Here is a 20427-nt window from a genome sequence, read left to right as displayed (position 1 = left end):
ACAGCAATGGTTAACTTTGTTATAAAGAAAAACCATTTTAAAAAAATACTTTTTTAAAAAGACAATACCTCCTTTATACAACTTAGTAGAGCCATTGTTTTTCTTTTAATAACTAATGAATGTTTGATTAAGAAAAAACAATGGAACAATCAATTTTATACCATTAGAAAAAGCACAATGTTTGGGTTTAGGAATGAGAAAAATGTCAACAGTTCTTGATTGTCCCACAGTAGGAAATTGTATTAAAAAAAAAAGGGCAGAATTATAAAGCATTGATTTCTATAAAAAAAAATTTTGTTTCCAGTACAGAGCACTAACAAGTGTTTTGAGGATGCAAAAAGTTTAATTTAAACATGACATGAAAGTAAAACTTGACATTGAGCTTTGAGGCAGATCAAATCTTTACACTGTATGTTTTGATGAAATCATTTGTAATATAACTGGTACATTTCTTAGTAACTCAACTAGACCTGAAGATTGCTAGTATTTGTTGTTTTTTTCCTCCTTAAAATTTAACTAATCACATCACAAAAAAAAACAAATTAATTATATCTAAGAGGCACCCAAGAATCAGGCTATGCCGCTAAAAGCACACGCAGGTAGCAATGCATGTGTAGATCTATATATTGGAGTAGCTAAATTGTCCTTCTTAATAACATGTGAAACTGTCCATTTACAAGACTTATGTCTCACAACAAAATTTCTTCAAAGTCTAAATATAGCTACAAAACTAGCATTAATGAACAATTTGTGGCCCTGTGATGATGGGCTTGTTTCTAAACAGAGATCTACTTCTAGAGTGGTATTGGAATTAAAAGCTGGTATTGGAGAGAAATTGGAATTTCCTAGGATTATTCAGCCCACCCATCTTTGACAACAAAGGAACCTTTACTTGCCAACTAAGTACCTTCCATGTATAGAATATTTTTTTAGGATTGGAGGAAGACAATTTTCTCAAAAGTTATTGAATATTGCATCCAATATTAGATTCATTTCTATATCTATATATGATGAGTTGTTATGATAGAAAAATGAAACAAGTATAATTTTGAAGTAAAAAACTTGATATTCAAACTATATCAAATGTAGATGATTGACTAACACCTGTGCTTAATATAGCTTACTTTGGTTACTACTCCAGGTACATAAATAAGTGTGCCATTTAAAAATAACTTAGGGAAATTATCATACTTTTTTTAATGATAATGATACAACATAGTAATATATTATACATATGAATCATACAAAAGCCTTGCTCATTTTGGAACTGCAGTTTAGGAGAAATTAACAAATCACAGTATAGACATTGAAATTTCTGATGAAATATAGTTAAGTGCATTCAGATTAAAGCATGCATCATTGAGTAGAAAATTACTTCTGTTTGAGCAATTAAAGCTGAATTTCTGACTTGTGCTCACAATGTGTGCTTTGAACAGTAATAGTCATTGGATAAAAAAACACAACTGCTGAGTTAGAAAAGAAAAACAGAGCAAGAATTCACACAATATTGTTATCCTTGAATCTTCTAACATCTCATTTTTTTTTTCTAAGTCCTAAAGGTAAAATAAATTTAAAAAAAAAAAAAAGGTTTCATAGCAAAGTTTTAGGTCAGTTTTTGTGGCCACTTAAAAACTAGATTTGTCTACTCAGCAAATCCCACTTTCTTCTGCTGAGACTTAACATTTACAGATGGGTAAACTTCAGGTGCTTCAATCTTGGCCTACAATTCTAAGCAAATAAGCATGCTATTTCCAACAGACATTGAACCCAAGTCCTTTGGGTCAACAGTCAAACATTTAACCACCAAGAAGCATAATAAATTAAATCATTGTGTAATGATGATGTTAAGATTTAAATAAGCCAAGTTCACTTCAAAGTAGATAGCATTAACAAATCTCCAATGTACCAATGTCTGTTATTCTTCTCTATTGTCACTATGAAGTATTTTTTCTATTTAATAATTAACTCTCTTCTCTGTAACACATTTCATTAGTGCTAGTATAGCCTTTCAAATTACCATATTTACTCAAACTGAAACCATATAAAGTCAATGGCTATACATCAAGGAAATCAATTCTACTTGACTCCTAGAATACATCTAAAGTCTCTTGCTTTATTTTTTTTCCAGTTAGAAATGAATCCTTTAATGTCTGAAGCTGTTTGCATCCGCAGAGCAAAAATTTGATTCATTTTTTTTCCAAACCTTTTATTGGACATGGTTGGTTTGGACTTTGGCTACAGTGTGATGCTTTTGTTTACCCCTACAAACATCAAACATACAGATACATATAGTCACTGATTAAACTTTATTTTTCATTTCTGTATATCTCAGTTTCTATTGTAGCTAAACTTCTCAATATTAGTAAGAAGTCAGGGGCATAGCTAGGAATTTTCAATTGTTTGGGGGCCTCTCCATTTTGCGTATTTAATTTTTAATGTAAAAAACACTTACTAGAGTGCCCCCCCTCAAGTGGGGGCCCGGGGGGATTTTCTAATTCTCCCCCCTCCCCACCCCCACCCTAGCTACACCACTGTTATAAGTGTACATTATTTATCTAATATAACCTTCTAGAAATATTTTTGAACATTGATTTTTATTAATTTCATACAATTAGTAAAGAAGTTACTCTATTTGTTCCAACTATTTATAACTTTGGCTTAGATGATTATGAAATGACTACAAAATATTATGGATACAAACATCTAAGTGTAAAATACTATTTCCTTTTTTTAGCCAATTCTAAATCAACAGATTGGTTCTGCTTAATGTGAACTCCAAGCACAGAGTCAAACTTGAGGTACAGGGCTTGATGGTCCTGTTGAGTCATTGTCCAACTGTGGACTTGTACCTGTAAGAGAAGCAGAGGTTTGTATTTAGTTAAATTGTTTCTATTTGATGCAGGGATGTCAATCAGTAGTATCCAGCCTATATTGAAGGATGTTCAAAGGCCAAAGTGTGGTGGAAGTAGTGGGAGAGATGAGAACAATTAGAATATTTATGATCATGCTGCTGATAACATCTCCTGACGGCCTTCTTTCACTTCATTTTTATTTGTCAATGGCTTTTTCTTGAATATGGGCGCATCATTTTTAACCTTGAGATAATATTTTATTTAATGTAATAAATGCTGACATCAATCTTCCTCTTGAGCCAATTCATATAACCTATATATGCTTTTTTTTTTAAATACCCGTTAAAGATTAAAGTTATAAATTGTGGCATAGAAGAATGTCCTAGGAAGAAATATGCAACATTGGCAAAGAAATGACAAACTATGTACAGCAATACGAATATAATGGATCCTTTTCTTTACCTAAGATCAATCTATCTTTAAGTGATTTCAATTAACACACAAAACAAAATGTTTACATTAGCTCTATATGTATAGATGTTTAATTTTGTTTGTTTTTTTAAAACAAAGAAAAATAAATCTTAACATAAAGATAAATAAATCTTAGCAGTAAAGTACCAAAGTCCATTTTTAAAAACATTAAGATAAATAAATCTTAGCAGTACCAAAGTGTATATTTTAAAAGGATTTGCTTATAACTTGATATGTCTACATACCATCATTCTCATTATGTGGATCCTCACCAGGCTTACGGTTGTGGGGGTGATGCCTGTAACACTTCTTTTTATGACCTCGACAGTGAGCTGTGCAATCATCATTCTCATCATCAGAAGAAGATGAAGAATCAGACTCACCAAAGACTTTTGGCTTCTCATATATACAGCAACCTACAAATTCGTTCAAATTTTTGGAGATAAAGCTAAATCAATAAATGTAAACTGAAAATTAAGTCGTTTAACATATGCTCAAGTTCTTTAGAATTTACATTTTTTATTGTGCATCATACATACACACTGACACGCTCATGCTACACAGATTAATTTGTGATCTGTTTATAATTACTGTTAAGCTTGAATAAATCAATCAGTAACAGAGTTTAAAACAATAAGATATATAAAAGGAAAAAAGATAATACCAACCAATATAGGTATGTTATTAAACAGTTTCGTAAAATGTTCAGCAACACAAGCTATTAACAAGACACTTAGGTATTCGGCTCCGGCCGAATAACACTTTTTACTACTCAGCAATATTCGGCTCTGGCCAAATATCAAAAAGTACTATCCAGTGCACCCCTAATATTTATATATGTATATACAGGGTGCGTCAAATATATATACATATGAATATACAGGGTGCGTCAAAAAAATGTATACATACTTTGAACTGTCATAGACAATTAATTTCCCGTTCTACAATGCTAAATTTCTGGACATGGAAAGCTTAATGTCCAATTGGAAAAATAAATGTGAGTAATGTTCAAACTGGTGGCCTTCAGCATCAATACATTGCTGAGTACGAGTCAACACTGATTCCGTACATCGTACCAAAGTGTCCCCTGAGATTTCTGCGCACACCGCCTGAATCTCATTCCACAGTGTGTCCAGGTTACGTGGTTTACGCTTGTACACCTCATCTTTAACTGTGCCCCATAAGAAGAAATGCAGCGGCGTGAGGTAGAACAGGAAATCAATTGTCTATGACAGTTCAAAGTGTGTATACATTTTTTTGATCCACCCTGTATATATATATATATGTATATATGTGTATGTGTATATATATATATATATATATATATATATATATATATATATATATATACACACACATATATATATATATATATATATATATATATATATATATATATATATATATATATATATATATGTATATATATATATATATGTATATATATGCATGTATATATCTGTATGTATATATGTGTATGTATATATGTATATGTATCTATATATATATGTATATATATATATATATATATATATATATATATATATATATATATATATATATATATATATATATATATATGTATACCAGTATATAATGAGTAGAGTGAATAGGTATTAAGTGTGATTCTTAGTTCAAAGTAGTTATCTAGTTCAAACACTGGATAAGCTCTTCACATTAGTAAATAGAAAGTTGTTTTACTTACACTTAGATTTCTTCTTCCCCATAAATTCATTGTCTACAGTATCTGTTGTCCATTTGACTTTATGTTCATTTTTGGGTTGCTGTAATCGAAGTTGGAGAACTGGAGGACTCTGTAGAGAACAAAAAATAGTCTTTCACTTCCTGGATACTGGTAATCATTCTTAATCTATTGCTTATTAACCTAAACATACTTTAGGATACATTCTAGTTATGCAATGAAAAAAAAAAGTAAAGTTTCTCTTTCAGACCTTGTGGTCTATAGGGCAGATGATGTAAAGGTCATCTGTTTCTGTGGCCTACGGTTAACGAGGGTGTCATGTGGCCAGCATAACAACCAACCATCTTTACCTTTCCCCAACTAATGTCAGATACCCATTAGAGCTGGGTGGACTCAGAGGCGCCCCAAAGATCAGAAATTCAAAATCCCAGTCTTCACCAGGATTCAAACCAAAGACCCAGGTTCAGAAGCCAAGCGCTATACCGCTTAGCCACAGCGTAGTGGAAGCTTATCTTTAATTCTAACTGAATTCAACAAAGTTGGACTTCAGCTGACATATATCTCTAACTGAACTAAACTAAGTTGGACTTCAGCCTGACAACTCAACTAGCTCCCAAATAATATTTTCATTTATTTATTTTCTAACCCTAATTTATTCCAGAATCACCCTATTTACAAGAATATTCCAAATGTTCTAAACAGAATTAAAAATAGGACCTCAATTTAATTTCCTTAGATTCTTTTGACCTTCTTGTAATTTCTGTCAATTGTCACATTCTTAATGGACCTCATTCACCAATTGTAAATAAACACATGTACATTTAGCCACGTCATAATATTGATAAAACAATGAAAAATATGTATCATGTGACAGCCATTATAGATTACTTAATTTGTATAGAAGATATATAGAATCACAATGCTAAATGTTGTTTGTTTACGATTGATGAATGAGGTCCATTTGACCTCAATATTTTTACATAGCCTACTGTTAATAATCATGTAAATACAACAATTAAGTGACCCTAACTAAAATGGTTTCACTAAATCTCCAAAACTCGTGAATATTTCTGAAAATGAGGTAAAAAAGTAATTTGTATTCTTGAACATTCTTCATATATGGAGGTCTCTAACATATGATACATATAGAGAGAAGTCTTCTTTACTAAGCATATGGGCTATGGATACCAAGCAACCTGCTATACTGATCATGGCTGATGATTTATGTATGATCATGGATTACTATGTGACAGCCAAATGGATGGTGATGAAGAATTTATGGATCTATACAATTTAATTTTTTCCCTAGGTCTAAACTAATTAAGGAGCAGAAAAAAAAAAAGAAAAAATTGGTGCAAAATAACCTGGAACTTGATACATTAGATGATTAGATATAATATAGACTCTAGATCTATATATAGAGTCTAGTAATACTAAGAGATCTAATCTAGATCTAGCTGCTGTAATCTAGATTAGACTGACTTGGTTTATAAAAATTTAGGTAGAAGATTAAGCAAATTTGATGAGGGTGAGAACATTTGATTTATTACAATTTATAGAACAAAACTAACAATAGTGAGTCAGATGATTAAAAAAAAACAGTGAAGAATTTACCTGTTCATTTTCTTTATCAACAAGAACTGTCTGTGTATCTATAGATGAATTACAGACAGTAGATGTTGATGGAAGTGATTCAGCCATTGAGTTGAACTAATTGAAAACCAATACTAGAGACTAGATCTAGATGTTATATCTAGTCCTAGAATAGAAATAAGTAATTAGAATCTTAAATCTGCATCTCAAGACTCAAGTCTAGATGTAGCATAGTCATTTTCATCCAACGAACACCCCCGATTTTTTTTTATATTAGTAAATAATCCCACAAATATTTGTTAAAATGAGCCTTTATTTTGATAGCTATGACAAAACTATATTATTATTTTTGCTCAAGCCTCAAAATTGTAATAAGAAATATTATTGGGATTAATAAATCTATGATTTTTTCAATGAATAAACATGACCTAGATCGAGATATCTAGAATATATAATTTATGAATGAAAGAAAAAGTGCGGGCTGCTAATTTGAAGCCAGAGACCATGCCCACTGCAGGTGATCACGCCAGGTGAGCTGGCGGTGAGGAGAGGTATACACTAAGTTGACTAAGCGTGTAGTGTCACAACCTATCAAACAGGCAGTGGAGAGAAGGGGGAGAGAATCATAAAAAGAATTATAAGCATCTTTCTATGGGAGGGAGGAAATGTTATGGTGTAACAAAACCAACATCCAAATTATGAAAAGAAGAAGAGGGTCCTTGGATGGGAATTAAAAGAAAGAGAGAGGATACATGTAGCCTAGTTGAAAATATGTTTATTAAATTATAATAATTAATTTATAGATCTATAATTTATATAGATTTATTTCTGTCTGTTTCTACACATAGATTATATAGGTAGGCCTATATAAATAAATAAACTATAAACGATATATATATATAGAGAGAGAGAGATTGGAGAGAGAGAGATTAGAGAGAGAGAGAGAGAGGCAATACTATAAATACATATTGCAGAAGTGAGTCTACTTCTTTTAATACAAACTAAATAATATTTAATTAACACAGACGGTTCTCAGTGTGCGCTACAGGAAAAAAACACAAAAATTGCGTTTAGTATAGAGGAGCATGAAGTGACCTAATTTATTTTAAAATATAATCTTGACTATGAGTGATAATTCAAAGAAACACAGCTATTTTATAGTCCTTTAGTTGCAGAATAAGAATCTGCTTTTAGTTTTTTTTTTGTAAGTTTAACCGTCACCAAATAAAAAAATAAAATAAAAATTTGACCTAGTTCCCGAATACGGTGTGCCTTTTATATAAGAATCTACTATACATGTGTAATTAGGGGGTGTTCACTAATATTCGCTTATTACTATCGATATAGACGAATATAGTCAATATTCAATATAGATCTAGATATAGATCATCATCTAGGGTCAAATTCTCAAAAGTATCGGTATGACTAGTATGAGTATCTAAAATTTTAATTTAGATTAATTAGATTCTAAATTGAAATTCTAGTATTGCAAGTAGCCTAGATCTAATCTAGTGAAATTTGAAAACTAGACTTAACTAGACTAGTCATTTCTATGAATACTATGTCTATGATTCTTAGTAATCTTAGAAGTTAGATTCTAGTATAAGTATATACTATTATATAGTAGTAAGTTAAAGAAAGTCTAGTCTAGTATAGAACTAAACATCTAGATCTAATCTAAATCTAGATGTAATTAATTTAACCTAGTCGTCCTGGGCTACTAGATCTACGCTCGTGAAAATAGATCTAGACTCTATAATTATAATAGAATGACTAGAATGTCTAGAGTCTAGAATCACTCTAATACCCTCTTTTATTTATTTAGTATTTTTGTTTACTGAGCAATGTGAAGAGAATCACCTCCCTTGGTACCTGTAAAAGTATATTACTAGATCTATTGGTCAGAGAACAATTTTAAGTTATAAGTCTAAAACAAGAAACATAAAATATAATTTGTAACACAGTAAGAGTGATTATTTTGGTCTAAATAACTAATGAATATTAGATTTAAAAAAGGAACATTTTTACTCCACCCCGATTCTTCTCCCCCCTCCGAAAAAATTCCTGGTTAATTTAAGCGACCCATTTGGACAAGCCAAAGCCAATTTAAGCCATTAGACTTGAGACAAAAATACATCTACTTGACATAATCGTCATCAAAACAGCAACATATGCATGTGCGATATGGAAGTCATCTGCCAAAATAGAGAAAAGACTAAATATGGCTCAACAAAAATGGTTAAAACGGATTTTCAGTTATATAAGATTGGGTCTCAAACAAGGATCTATAATGCCGAACTGAACTGAAGTTTTTGTAATTTTTTAAAATGTTTTTTTTTGTTTTGTTTATTGATCCGTTAAAGAATTTGCAAGCTGAAAAGAGAAATTATAACAACAATAATTTTAAAAAAAACAAGTAATACATAATAAACATAATATAATACTCTTTTTCTTTTTAAACTCCTTCATGAAGCTATATGACTTAAATGAATATGGCCTTTTGTAAGAGCGATTATATATAGGGGCCTACTTCGGTCTTTTATATGGCTCCTTATATGTCTAGGACCCAGGAAGACAATGGATGAGCCCAGATGAGTCACTGCCCAGGCTTTGGTTACGTCTTGAGATGGGGCAAAATCTGGAGTGACTGATCAAGCCGATTCTGGAGCAGCAGAGCTTGCCACAGTTCGTGCATGTAGGTCTATATTCGTTATAAATTTGTTGAACTTTTGAAGAATTAGCAAGCTGATGATATGAATTGTTAATTTTTTTTTTGAGACAATTCCTGTTTATGAAGCTGGCAACTATTTTTGTAAGAGCGATTACTTTGCTCTTAATAACTAATGTTGATAATGATAGATAAAAAAAATATAATTTAAAAAAATGGAACATTTTTTACCCGCCTCTTTTTTTTCTATTTTTTTTACACCTCGCCCCTATTTCCCCCGGGGGAGTGGTTAAGCGCCTGGCTTCTGATCCTGGGGTCCTGAGTTCGAATCTCTGTGAAGACTGAGATTTTGAATTTCGGTATTTTCAGGATTTTTAAGTCCACCCAACTCAAACCTAAAAGTTCTACATTTTACTGACTACAGGTAGGCCTACTTTTTTACCTGATGAAGAATTTGCAAGCTGATTAAAAGAATTGTAAGAAAAAAAATGAGGTGGGGGGGGGATACAAAGAATCAAAGATATTGTCGAAATCTCCGCCAAGGAATGCAGACTCACCACCAAGGACTAGGACAAATTAGCCCGTGATCGTGATCACTACTGGTGTTATCACAAATATTTGAAATTTTTTTTTTCAGAATTCACTAGAATCCAAATCATCGAAGCTTCTGGTACAGGTAGTAAAAAAAAAATCATTATGATGTCACTCCTCGGTTAGGCGTATAATAAAAAAGAGATAAATCTGATCCAGAAATTTTTTTAAGTGCAATTTTTCTAGCCGACGTTAGACTCTATATAGGATATAATACATCCGATCTAATTCTATGTGTAGATCTACTTTTTCTAGCCTAAATGGGCTGATTAGAGTTAAAAATAGTTCAGCAAAGTTGTTTTAAAATGTGCATTCAAGTGAACACAATTGTGCATGTAAGTTTTCATTGTAGGCCTACATTTATTCCCGCTTTTTTTTTTCCAAGAATATGTCTTCGGGTAATTCCAAAAACACTCTCATTAAGATAACATTAATTTGTTGAACTAGTTGAAAAAAGTAGGTAATAGCATACATCTATTCTGTATTGTACATTGACATTAGTAGGTAATACATCTATTCTGTATTGTACATTAGTAGGTAATATATCTTTTCTGTATTGTACATTGCCATTAGTAGGCTATAGGCCTAGGTAATATATCTTTTCTGTATTGTAGCCTACATTGACATTAGTAGGCCTAGGTAATACATCTTTTTTGTATTGTACATTGACATTAGTAGGCCAAATATTTAAAGTGAAATTTAGATTAATTTACTCCTTTATAGAACCAAATAGATCTAGACTCTAGAGATTATAATAATATTAGGGGGCCTAATATCTAGATCTATAGGCCCCTATATATATATTAGTTGCTTACTGATCTAGATCTAGAAGAAAATATGAAATAGGCCATATTTAAAAAATAATTTTAAATCTCAATCTTGGAGATTTCTAATGCATTTTTTTTATAGACAAAGCGAAAAAAAAAAAAGAAAGACCAAGAACAAATTCAAATGTCTAGCTACTTCTAGATGTAGGGCAATTCGATTTAGTAGGCCCATCTAGATTTAAGTGTTTCCCATCTCAATGAAACCCTCACAGCATTATGTCAAGATATATTTTTAAATAGATAAAAGCCTAATTATAGCCTATATTACATGACATATGCGCTTACTAGATCTACTAATTAAGGAACCAAACCGAGCATTTATATTGCCTATATTTAAATATAGACCTAACCCTAAGTTAAGACAAACCACTTGTATGTTTCACGTATTTTCAAGAATAACAGAATACAGGTAGATGTACATATATAGACTCTACTATTTGATTTGTTGTTACTTATTGTCCTTTTTTGCATATGTAGTGCTCTATATTAGTTTAAAATGATTCTGTTAGTTCTGTGGTAATGTATGAATTCGAACTCTGCCCGCCTATAGATTCATTGAGGGAAACGATCATCATTAGTAGGATATTACTTTAGTTGTATTAATTATTACATTGACCATCACCATTACATTTGAATGAATCTATCCATCCACCCATCCATCTATCTATCTATCTATCTATCTATCTATCTATCTATCTATCTATCTATCTATCTATCTATCTATCTATCTATCTATCTATCTATCTATTTATCTATCTATCTATCTATCTATCTATCTATCTATCTATCTATCTATCTATTTATCTATCTATCTATCTATCTATCTATCTATCTATCTATCTATCTATCTATCTATCTATCTATCTATCTTATCTATCTATCTATCTATCTATCTATCTATCTATCTATCTATCTATCTATCTATCTATCTATCTATATCTATCTATCTATTTATCTATCTATCAATCTATCTCTATCTATCTATCTATCTATCTATATCTATCTATCTATCTATCTATCTATCTATCTATCTATCTATCTATTTATCTATCTATCAATCTATCTCTATCTATCTATCTATCTATCTATCTATCTATCTATCTATCTAAATATGTGTGTGTGTTAATAGGGTTAAGGTTTATTGAAGTTAGGGCTACGGTTTTGAAAAAAATCACCCCCCCCTCCCCATTTCAAAAGTTCTGGATTCGCTAGTGCATCATCCTATGTTCATACCCTATCCCTCCTAATTTAACACGATAAAAGGAGTTTTATGTGGTTTTTTTTAATTCGTAGGTTATAAAATGTATGTAGACCTATGTTGTCATCTTTAATTCATTTTTAGCACACTAGATCTATTTCATGTTTGAGTGAAACTGTAGTATTAATGTAGGTCAACATTTTTGTTCACCATTGGTAGGCCTACCATATATTTTTTAATGTAGGCCTAAGAGAAATTTACCTAATAATTTTTTTTCTGTATAATATAAAGGATTTGAAAAGAAAGCTTAGTATGGACTCAAACAATATTTAAGATAAATTTTTAAAAAGTTTCTTCCGATTTTTTACTGAATTTTCCATTCCGTTCCTAGTCAAAAAGTCAAATTAAAAAGTTACATTAAACCATGGAACTATACTAACTAATAATTTTGACAAATGTTCATTATCCTATCATGCTGATATTTCGCAATCCAACTCTTGATATTCAAAGCACGTTTTAAAAACATTTTAGAAAAAATCCCTTTATTAATTATTAAATTTATCAAAATTACACGTTTATGTTATGCGGATAGATGTAAAAAAAAATGTTTTCATAATCTTTTTTTAAAAGTTGGTAGGTACCATTCCACATTTAAGCCATAGGCACAATAATTATAATAAAAACGATTTAAGAAATACAGTTCATTTCATGACAGAATCCGAACTGAAATGGCGCTGAACTTGACCCCAGAAATTGTAATGCACGAAAATCATGGTGTACTTCTGACATTTTTTGATGAACGCATGCAAAGAGATGGCATTGAGAAAACTGCAGAAATGCAGCAACTACTGGACTCAGAGGCGGCCAAAAGTAAGGCATTATTTCTTTCAATACTCAATTTTCTTTCTTTTTTTTTTAAATGTGATTTTTAAAAGCATTTCGGTGATAAATGCATTACAATTGTTGAAAAAAATGGTTTTATTGGACACGTTTTTCAGAATTTGACCATAATCCGAAAATACTGCTATTCACATTGATATATGATATGCCTCCTCGCCCTAACATCCCACTCTGGATGGCGCCGAAGGGGAGGGCGGGCCAATTCTGTCACTAATGATTTATATTTTAAACAATTATTATATTATGTTATGGAATGGGTTGCCTGAGCTAGCCAGGAAAACCAGTGACTTGGCAGAATTTAAGTCATTGGTTAATTTTTTTAATATGCATGACTAAATGCATGACGCGTAGGATGTAATCATCTTCTTTTTGAAGTAACGTCTGTATTATATAAGATAAGATAAGAAATCTCAACTGTTAAATACACTTCAGTGAGGCAAAAGGAGGAAGTCTTCAGTACTGTGAAGAGTCGAAAGCTGAGTTGCTTCGGTCATATTGTAAGGCATGACTCTCTTTCAGAATCATCCTTTACTGGTACAGTGGAGGGAGCATGAAGAAAGCTGGCTGGACAACACGAAAGAAAGAACCAGGTCACTCTCTTGATGCACTGCTAATAACAGCAGCTGACCGAAAAGAGTGGATGGATTTGTTTACGCGAGCAGTCACAGCCAGGGGCGTAGCTAGGAATTTTCCATCGTATTGGGGCCGGGGGGGGGGGTGAACTCTTTAGAGACCCCTGCATTTTGCGTAATAATTAATTTTTAATGTAAAAGAACACTCATTTGGAGGCCCCCCTCAAGTGGGGGCCCGGGGGATTTTCAAATTATCCCCTTTCCTCCCCCACCCTAGCTACGCCACTGGTCACAGCATCCCTTCGATGAAAGTCAAGGGATAGTTGAAATGAGAAGTAAATCACAAGGTCTATTTCTAGTTACATGCGATTTTAACATTTTAGTGCAGGTGTACAAGCTAATAATACGCAAAACTTTATTCGAAAGCCAGTTCAAAGACTGATATGTAAGCTCAAAATGGTATTGACAGGGCTCTACTTATTCATATCAAACAAACATATTCCTATATCTTAATAATTGCTATCAAAACACTGTCACAAACAACTCAATTTGTCTAGGTCGATGCTTATTTTCAATGTTAATCAATCATCCAATGCAGGGAATTATCTCCTTTTTGAATGTTGGATCAAGAAAACGAAAATAAAAGATTTTATTGGCAAAGATTTTTTAAATTTGTTTTTTAGGAGAGAGTGATGACGCTATGAACTAATCGCACCGGTTGACACTGACCCTAGTGACTCTTTTGGGCCCGTAGATCGATATGTTAAGTCATTAGTATAGTTCCATGGTTAAGTATACTAAACTGCTCATTAAAAATTAGGATTTAAACTATTTCTTCATTAGCGCAAAAGATGAGACTCTACAAAGAGCATGCTCGCAAGTTGTTAGTGATAGCAGATGAAATAGACAGCAAGTCCAGTGTAACGATGCAAGAGTGAGTCACCTTGTTTTGACAAAGCTTTTATCAACTCGGCCTATCTGGTAAAAAGTAATTTCTCCTACACCCATTCTCGTATCAAGTTGAAATTTCGCAGAATTATTCATTGGCATGAACAAGGCATGAATCAATTTTTTAAAAAGTAACCAATTAGACAATTAATGACTTGTATTTAATTATTTTGTTTGAGACCAACAAGGGAAACTAATATTTTAGTATTCACATATACGGCTAAATTTGTTGGGTTTAGTCCCCCGAAATAATTGTTTGCACTATTCTCCGATCAACTTGATACTTTAAACAATTATTTATTGTACATAAGAAAAATACTAAATTAGTCAATACATTTTTGGTAATTTATTATCTTTGTTGATATCAAATAAGGGAAATATCTTGTACATAGTTTTAAGGGTGGCGATCGTCCCCTTTAGATATATTTTTAAAATGTTTTTTTAATACATTTTGCTTGTTTTTTAGATCGATCCAATATTTACAAGTAGTGGACTGTAAGCGCAATATATTCAATTTAGAAGTAATGTAATCATTATTTTATTTTCCTTCAAATTCTGAAATGAATTATTTATTTTCATTAAAAGTCTTGTCAGCAAAATTCCTCCTGATGCAGAAAGAGAAATATTAATACAGGTCGCCCAAAAAATACTGTCAGAAGATATCACATGGGGCAAGATAGCAGCTTTGTTTTTATTCACCTACAAAGTTTGTATACGGGTAAATTTGTTTCACTCTACACTAATTGACTAATATCAGATTACTTCTCTAGTATAACATGATTTAAACCAGTGATGCCCAACCTTATTCGGTCTCCGGGCCATTCTAATTTCCAACACTCGTGTCGCGGGCCATATCACCATAAAGGTACAAAAACGAAATTAAATTGACCTCAAAACTATTTCATCAGAAACCTTTGGATCTAGTACTTGCATTAATTAATAATGGGATATTTGTTGTTTTTTAACGCGCTGAAAAATGGCTTCATTACCCTTCTAAAACGTGAGCAACACTGTAGCCAGCTTTACACTTTGTGCTGACGTTTCAGTGGGCCGGATGGCCCCCGGGCCGTATTTTGGGCATCACTGATTTAAACCAAGCTTTAAGAATATTATACCACCAGAAGATGAAAGATAATTAATGTTCTTTTAAAGCACTTGTGTTCACACGGAAAAAAATGGTCAAGGCGATTATTGCTCTTCCTCAATTCGACCGTTCCCATGCCTAATCATTAGTGAGATCACTCTTTCTATTGCATGGTTAGGAACGATGCAACTCCATCAGAAATTGCATTAGCGATTTCACTTCCAATACACTATAATAATACGTTGACGTTTACCCCATTGTATCTAGATAAACTAGCTCATTAAAAATCTCAAAATGCCAATTCTAATATATATATATATATATATATATATATATATATATATATATATATATATATATATATATATATATATATATAACACATAGCCTACACACAAAATTTACACGAGTGTTCTCTCGAATCCAGTGGCGTAGTTAGGGTGGGGGAAGGAGGGGGTCCGATTTTGAAACCCCCACCCCGGCCCCCTAATCCCTTTCTACGCCACTGCTCGAACCCGGAACAAAAAAGAAGTGCCCCCCTTTTGTTGTCACTATCTTTAGAAATGTTTAAGTCTAAAAGAAAGATTGATACCATATTTGCTTGGCTATAAACATTTTGAGTTAGACAATGTTGATTTTGTTTTTAGGTTATAGATGGATTTTCTCTCATCAAAAATGTCATCAACATAATTCTTGACTTTATGGCTTCTCGCGTTGTCAGTTGGATAATTCAGAAAGGCGGATGGGTAAGTAATTTTATCATACACAATATTTTAGAACGCAACCCTTCGAGCATGGTAATGTATAAGCATTTTGGGAAGCGTGGTCAAGAGGCCAAGTGCGCTTGAACTTGGCTTGGCTTGGCTACCTAGAAGGGGGCTCGAGGATTGACACCCGACTCGGGCAGAGTTGTGTTTACTGAGCGCCTAAAGGCAGCACGGAAAACCAACTCCTAGATACCCCCCCCCCCACTGGTCCACAAAAGAGATTGGACCAAAGGCGCTCTGAGCATGCTATAAGCATGAAATTAGCGCTATATAAAAGCTATAATAATAATATCCTTATACACATTGAGCACAATTTGAATAAATTGTAACGGTTTGTATGACTGTATCGATGGCCCCCATCTGTATGACAATTACCTACCGGTGTGGACAGTATAGAGTATAGAGGGGCTTCTTATGTTCCGACAGTTACGCTGAGCAGGGCACGTATCCCGTATGGGGGAAAAACGTATGCAGTCCTTTTTGGTGAACTAAAAGGTGGTCGACGTAACAGAGGTGCCCAACGGAAACGCTTTAAAGACCAGCTGAGGCGCCAACTTGCCTTAGCTGACATAAAAGAGAGCATCTGGCCGCATGCGGCTTCAGAACGAGACAGCTGGAGGTCACTCACAAAAGCCGCGGGATACACATTTGAGACCAAAAGAGGACAGACGCAAACGGCGAAAAGATAATCTTAACCGACCACCGGCTTGCCCTGGATGTGGCAAAATATGAAGGTCACAGCTGGGGCTGCCACGGGAAATACTGCATTCCTCATTAACCTTCGGACTCGAAGACAAGCCTTATTATTATTATGATGATAAATTCCCCACATGACTGATAGGCTGCAGACATCTTCTTTTAATTGTCATAAGAGTCAAAGACTTGAAACTCTAGGTCCTTGGGAGCTCCCTCCATCAGCTTGTTCTGTCTGGGAGGGATCCGAGTTGATGTAAATTTGTTACACCACGATTAACGATGTCTTGTTTCCCCATACCGGGTGGAAACTCACCAACATTCCTTCACTGTACCACATCAACTGTGCCGGTGTCCACCATAAAAAAAAACTGCCTCGATGGTGTGTTGATAGTGAAATGCTTGTCGGGGCTCTATTCTATCCCCGCCAGTGCTATACATTAGGCAACCCAACATCGGTTCTGTTTTAGAAGTTGCATCAAAACAATGTTTATTTTATATAGCCCACGAGTTCGACATATTCTATTGAGTAATGCTGAACCGAACACCCTGCTACTTTTCCATTACCCTTTCCCTTTCTTACCAGAACTCTACATTTAGTTTTACTGTAACCATTCTGTTTTAGTATATGCATAATACAATGTCAATATGTCTCTAACCAAGTGTTCTATACACATTGTTTTCTACAGAAAGCTATTCAAGAAAACACGATCAGACCAACTATATACAGGATGAGCATTGGAATTATCTTCTTGTCTGTTGGTGTAACTCTTCTGTTCTTGTACCGGAAATAACACCAGGACACAGTCTTATAGTCAGTCATAAGACATAAAAATTGAAATCTAGGCAGGCAACGAGACAATTTTAATTCGTTCCTTTTAAAAAAATATCTAAATCAAAAGTTTAAAAAAAAAATAGACGTTGAGTTTTAAGTATAGTTTATGCATAGCCTACAATTCCAAATATTCCCTAACCTTGTATCAATCAAACATTGTTGTTTATTTATATTTTGGGGAACATTGAGAAATGAAATGTCTGAATCTCAACATTTTTTAATCATGTATAAAGTAAAGTGAAGCTCCCCTTTCAGACCTTGCGATCTATAGGGCAGATGATGTTTTTTTTTGACCAACTGTTAACGAGCAAGGTGTCATATGGCTAGCACAATGACCAACCGCCCTTACTTTCCCCAACTAGCGAGGCACCCGTTAGAGTTGGGTGGACTCCGGTGTGCCCTAAAAATCCCGATGATCGCACGACTAAGGTGATTTTTTTTTTGACGAGCTAGAAGGGGGACTGCGTAAAGAGGTGCCCCCCCCCCCACCGCCCAGAAGAGATACAAAGATCAAATTAGGCTTCATTTCGTTCTCACTGGCATAAGGAAAGGCAGATGGCCTCTGAAAAAGGTTGCAGGATATATACAGTGGTAAGCTTAAAAGAAAACCCCCATAGTCTGCATTAGGTTTTGGCTAAGTAAGCAGGTCACAATTGGGTTTGCGTGGTCACGTGAAATACTGCACTCATCCTTAAACTTCGGAATCGAAGACAATGCTGTATACGGCTTATAGAGTCTCGATTTAAATTAAGACCTTTTTTTAAAAAAAAAGATAAGATGTATAGATGTATGACTAAGTTTCATCAAGACCTTTTTAAAAAAAAAAAAGATAAGATGTATAGATGTATGACTAAGTTTCATCTATGGTGGAAAAAAACTATAAATAGCTAGCTTTTATTTTGTGAACACTAAAGTAAGTGTTGATAAGTTACGTTTTTTTTTAAAGTCATGTGATAATTTTTTAGAAACAAAATTTGCAAAAAGCTTCTACGTTTGTAGCTCATTTTATTTTAATTTTAGTTGGCAACATTCAAGTTCAATTTAGTGTCCTTGACATTGGTTAGTTAAATGGGATTCTCTCCAGTAGGAGACAAACAAGTAACAAAAAAAAATAAAATTAAAAGACTATTCCTCCTTTAATTAAGCATTGTATGACTCTTTTTTCTACGGCAATTATTTTACTCTTAATAAATAATGAGTGATAGATTTAAAAATAATGAAATATTTTTATTCTGCCTCAAATTCCCTAATTACATCATCAGTCGAATTTCTAGGAAAGTTTTTTGAGAACTGTGTCCACCCAGGTTGCACCCTTTTTGTTTTTTGATGACCCTATGAAGAGTTTGTCACCCGAAAAGAGGAATTGTGAAAACTTTCCTACTCTTCCGTTCTCTCTCCAAACCAAGTAACCTAATTAGATTTCAGGCATGTAGTTTAATTCAAAAATAAATTGTAAATCTGGTGGGACTGTATATAAGTATATAGCAGAGTCGTACATATTTAAATTTATATTCTAAAGTAACATAGAATAGTACATTTACTTAGAAAATATACTTTATCTTATAAATTAAAGGAAAGAAAAGATATTTAGTCCTACGCGTGTACCTATGTTAATCCAGGCGTGCTTGTTCATTCATTGTTATGGATTGTGCATGTGTGTGTTACTATGGTGACGGTGAGAAGAAGCTAGCGATTGGCTGGTGGCTATAAAGTGTGAATGCTGCCAGATAAGCGGCAGAGCTGTAAGCTTTCTTGGTTTCGAAAGACGTCAGAAAGATGCCAGAGTGTAAAGACGTGTTTTTGTAGTGAGTTAGAATTTTTGCTTACAATACCATTTCATATTATTACTAAAGTGTACTACATATATTTCATCTCAAGTTGAATTGTCTATATTGTAATAAAAGTTTTATTTAGTTTTGTTCACAAGAACGTTTTTTCAAGTTATTTCCATGTGTGTGTGTGTGTGTGGGGGGGGGGGGTAAAATATAATACGCCTAAAGCTGTTTAGTTGTCTACCAGCAGTTTGGTGCTACAAGTCAACGACAGGGAACAACATACTGGTGTCAGAAGTGTATTAAGGCGACCCGTCCCATGCTCTTATGACACTAGGTCAGAGGCTCTCAAACTTTGTGAACCCGGGGGACCCCTTTATATAGTTAAAATTTGCCCACGGACCCCTAAGTGAAAAAAGCTACATTAATGAATAGTATATAAATTTCAAATGTGAAAAAAGAAATTAGCTGGAGTATTTATTAAAATTATTACTTTTGTTTAAAAAACATTTTAAAAAATAATTTTCTTGGACATAATAAGATGTTTGTAAGTAGCAACATTAAATCCTAAATCAAGAGAACAATTTTTAAAAAGTATAAAATAACGACCATATGTGATAACGACACTATAGAGGCGGCGAACATATACTAAGAAGTCCAAGATGACTTCCGAGATCTCCCTCAAGGAATACAGATTGTAGACTTATCACCTACGTCAGTAATGATTGGGGAAAATTATCCTGTGATCATTAGGGCCTATCTGAAACTAGAGCTGTCACCATCATTAATTTTAAAAAAAAAACGAATTAAAAAAAACAAAGCATATACGAAGTTTAATTGTATCTATTAGTTTGGATCAGTCATGCAATTAAGTTTGTAAAAGATCTTGACCAACAGCAATAAATCTGTGCGATTAATACTATTTTTACCAATTGTTTTTGCATAACGCTATTT

The 20427-nt window shown here is 33.2% G+C and overlaps 2 protein-coding genes across 16 annotated transcripts; one reads left to right on the top strand and one right to left on the bottom strand.

The window, feature by feature from the left end:
- Positions 1–323: 323 nt before the first annotated feature.
- On the bottom strand, positions 324–9865 carry LOC106071188 (E3 ubiquitin-protein ligase PPP1R11-like). 6 transcript variants are annotated; one of them, XM_056041424.1, is made up of 5 exons: positions 9844–9865; positions 6640–6784; positions 5029–5137; positions 3569–3739; positions 324–2849 (listed from the first exon to the last, which is right to left on the bottom strand). In XM_056041424.1, the coding sequence occupies exons 2-5, from the start codon at positions 6724–6726 to the stop codon at positions 2788–2790; spliced, it is 429 nt and encodes a 142-aa protein (XP_055897399.1). In that variant the 5' UTR covers positions 6727–6784; positions 9844–9865; the 3' UTR covers positions 324–2787. The 6 variants fall into 6 exon arrangements, with proteins under 6 accessions (XP_055897399.1, XP_055897396.1, XP_055897397.1 ...); XM_056041421.1 differs by lacking the exon at positions 9844–9865 and adding an exon at positions 8652–8769; XM_056041422.1 differs by lacking the exon at positions 9844–9865 and adding an exon at positions 8491–8588.
- Positions 9294–19630, top strand: LOC106071264 (bcl-2 homologous antagonist/killer-like). 10 transcript variants are annotated; one of them, XM_056041418.1, is made up of 6 exons: positions 9294–9313; positions 12618–12772; positions 14218–14308; positions 14908–15040; positions 16054–16152; positions 17556–19630. In XM_056041418.1, the coding sequence occupies exons 2-6, from the start codon at positions 12631–12633 to the stop codon at positions 17658–17660; spliced, it is 570 nt and encodes a 189-aa protein (XP_055897393.1). In that variant the 5' UTR covers positions 9294–9313; positions 12618–12630; the 3' UTR covers positions 17661–19630. The 10 variants fall into 10 exon arrangements, with proteins under 10 accessions (XP_055897393.1, XP_013086802.2, XP_013086793.2 ...); XM_013231348.2 differs by lacking the exon at positions 9294–9313 and adding an exon at positions 10242–10333; XM_013231339.2 differs by lacking the exon at positions 9294–9313 and adding an exon at positions 10255–10381.
- The last annotated feature ends 797 nt before the right edge of the window (positions 19631–20427 follow it).

This window comes from Biomphalaria glabrata, chromosome 9 (genome assembly GCF_947242115.1).
Source record: "Biomphalaria glabrata chromosome 9, xgBioGlab47.1, whole genome shotgun sequence".
NCBI classification, from domain to species: domain Eukaryota; kingdom Metazoa; phylum Mollusca; class Gastropoda; family Planorbidae; genus Biomphalaria; species Biomphalaria glabrata.
Note: the sequence above shows the minus strand (reverse complement) of the source record. Positions and strands in the feature narration are given on the sequence as shown.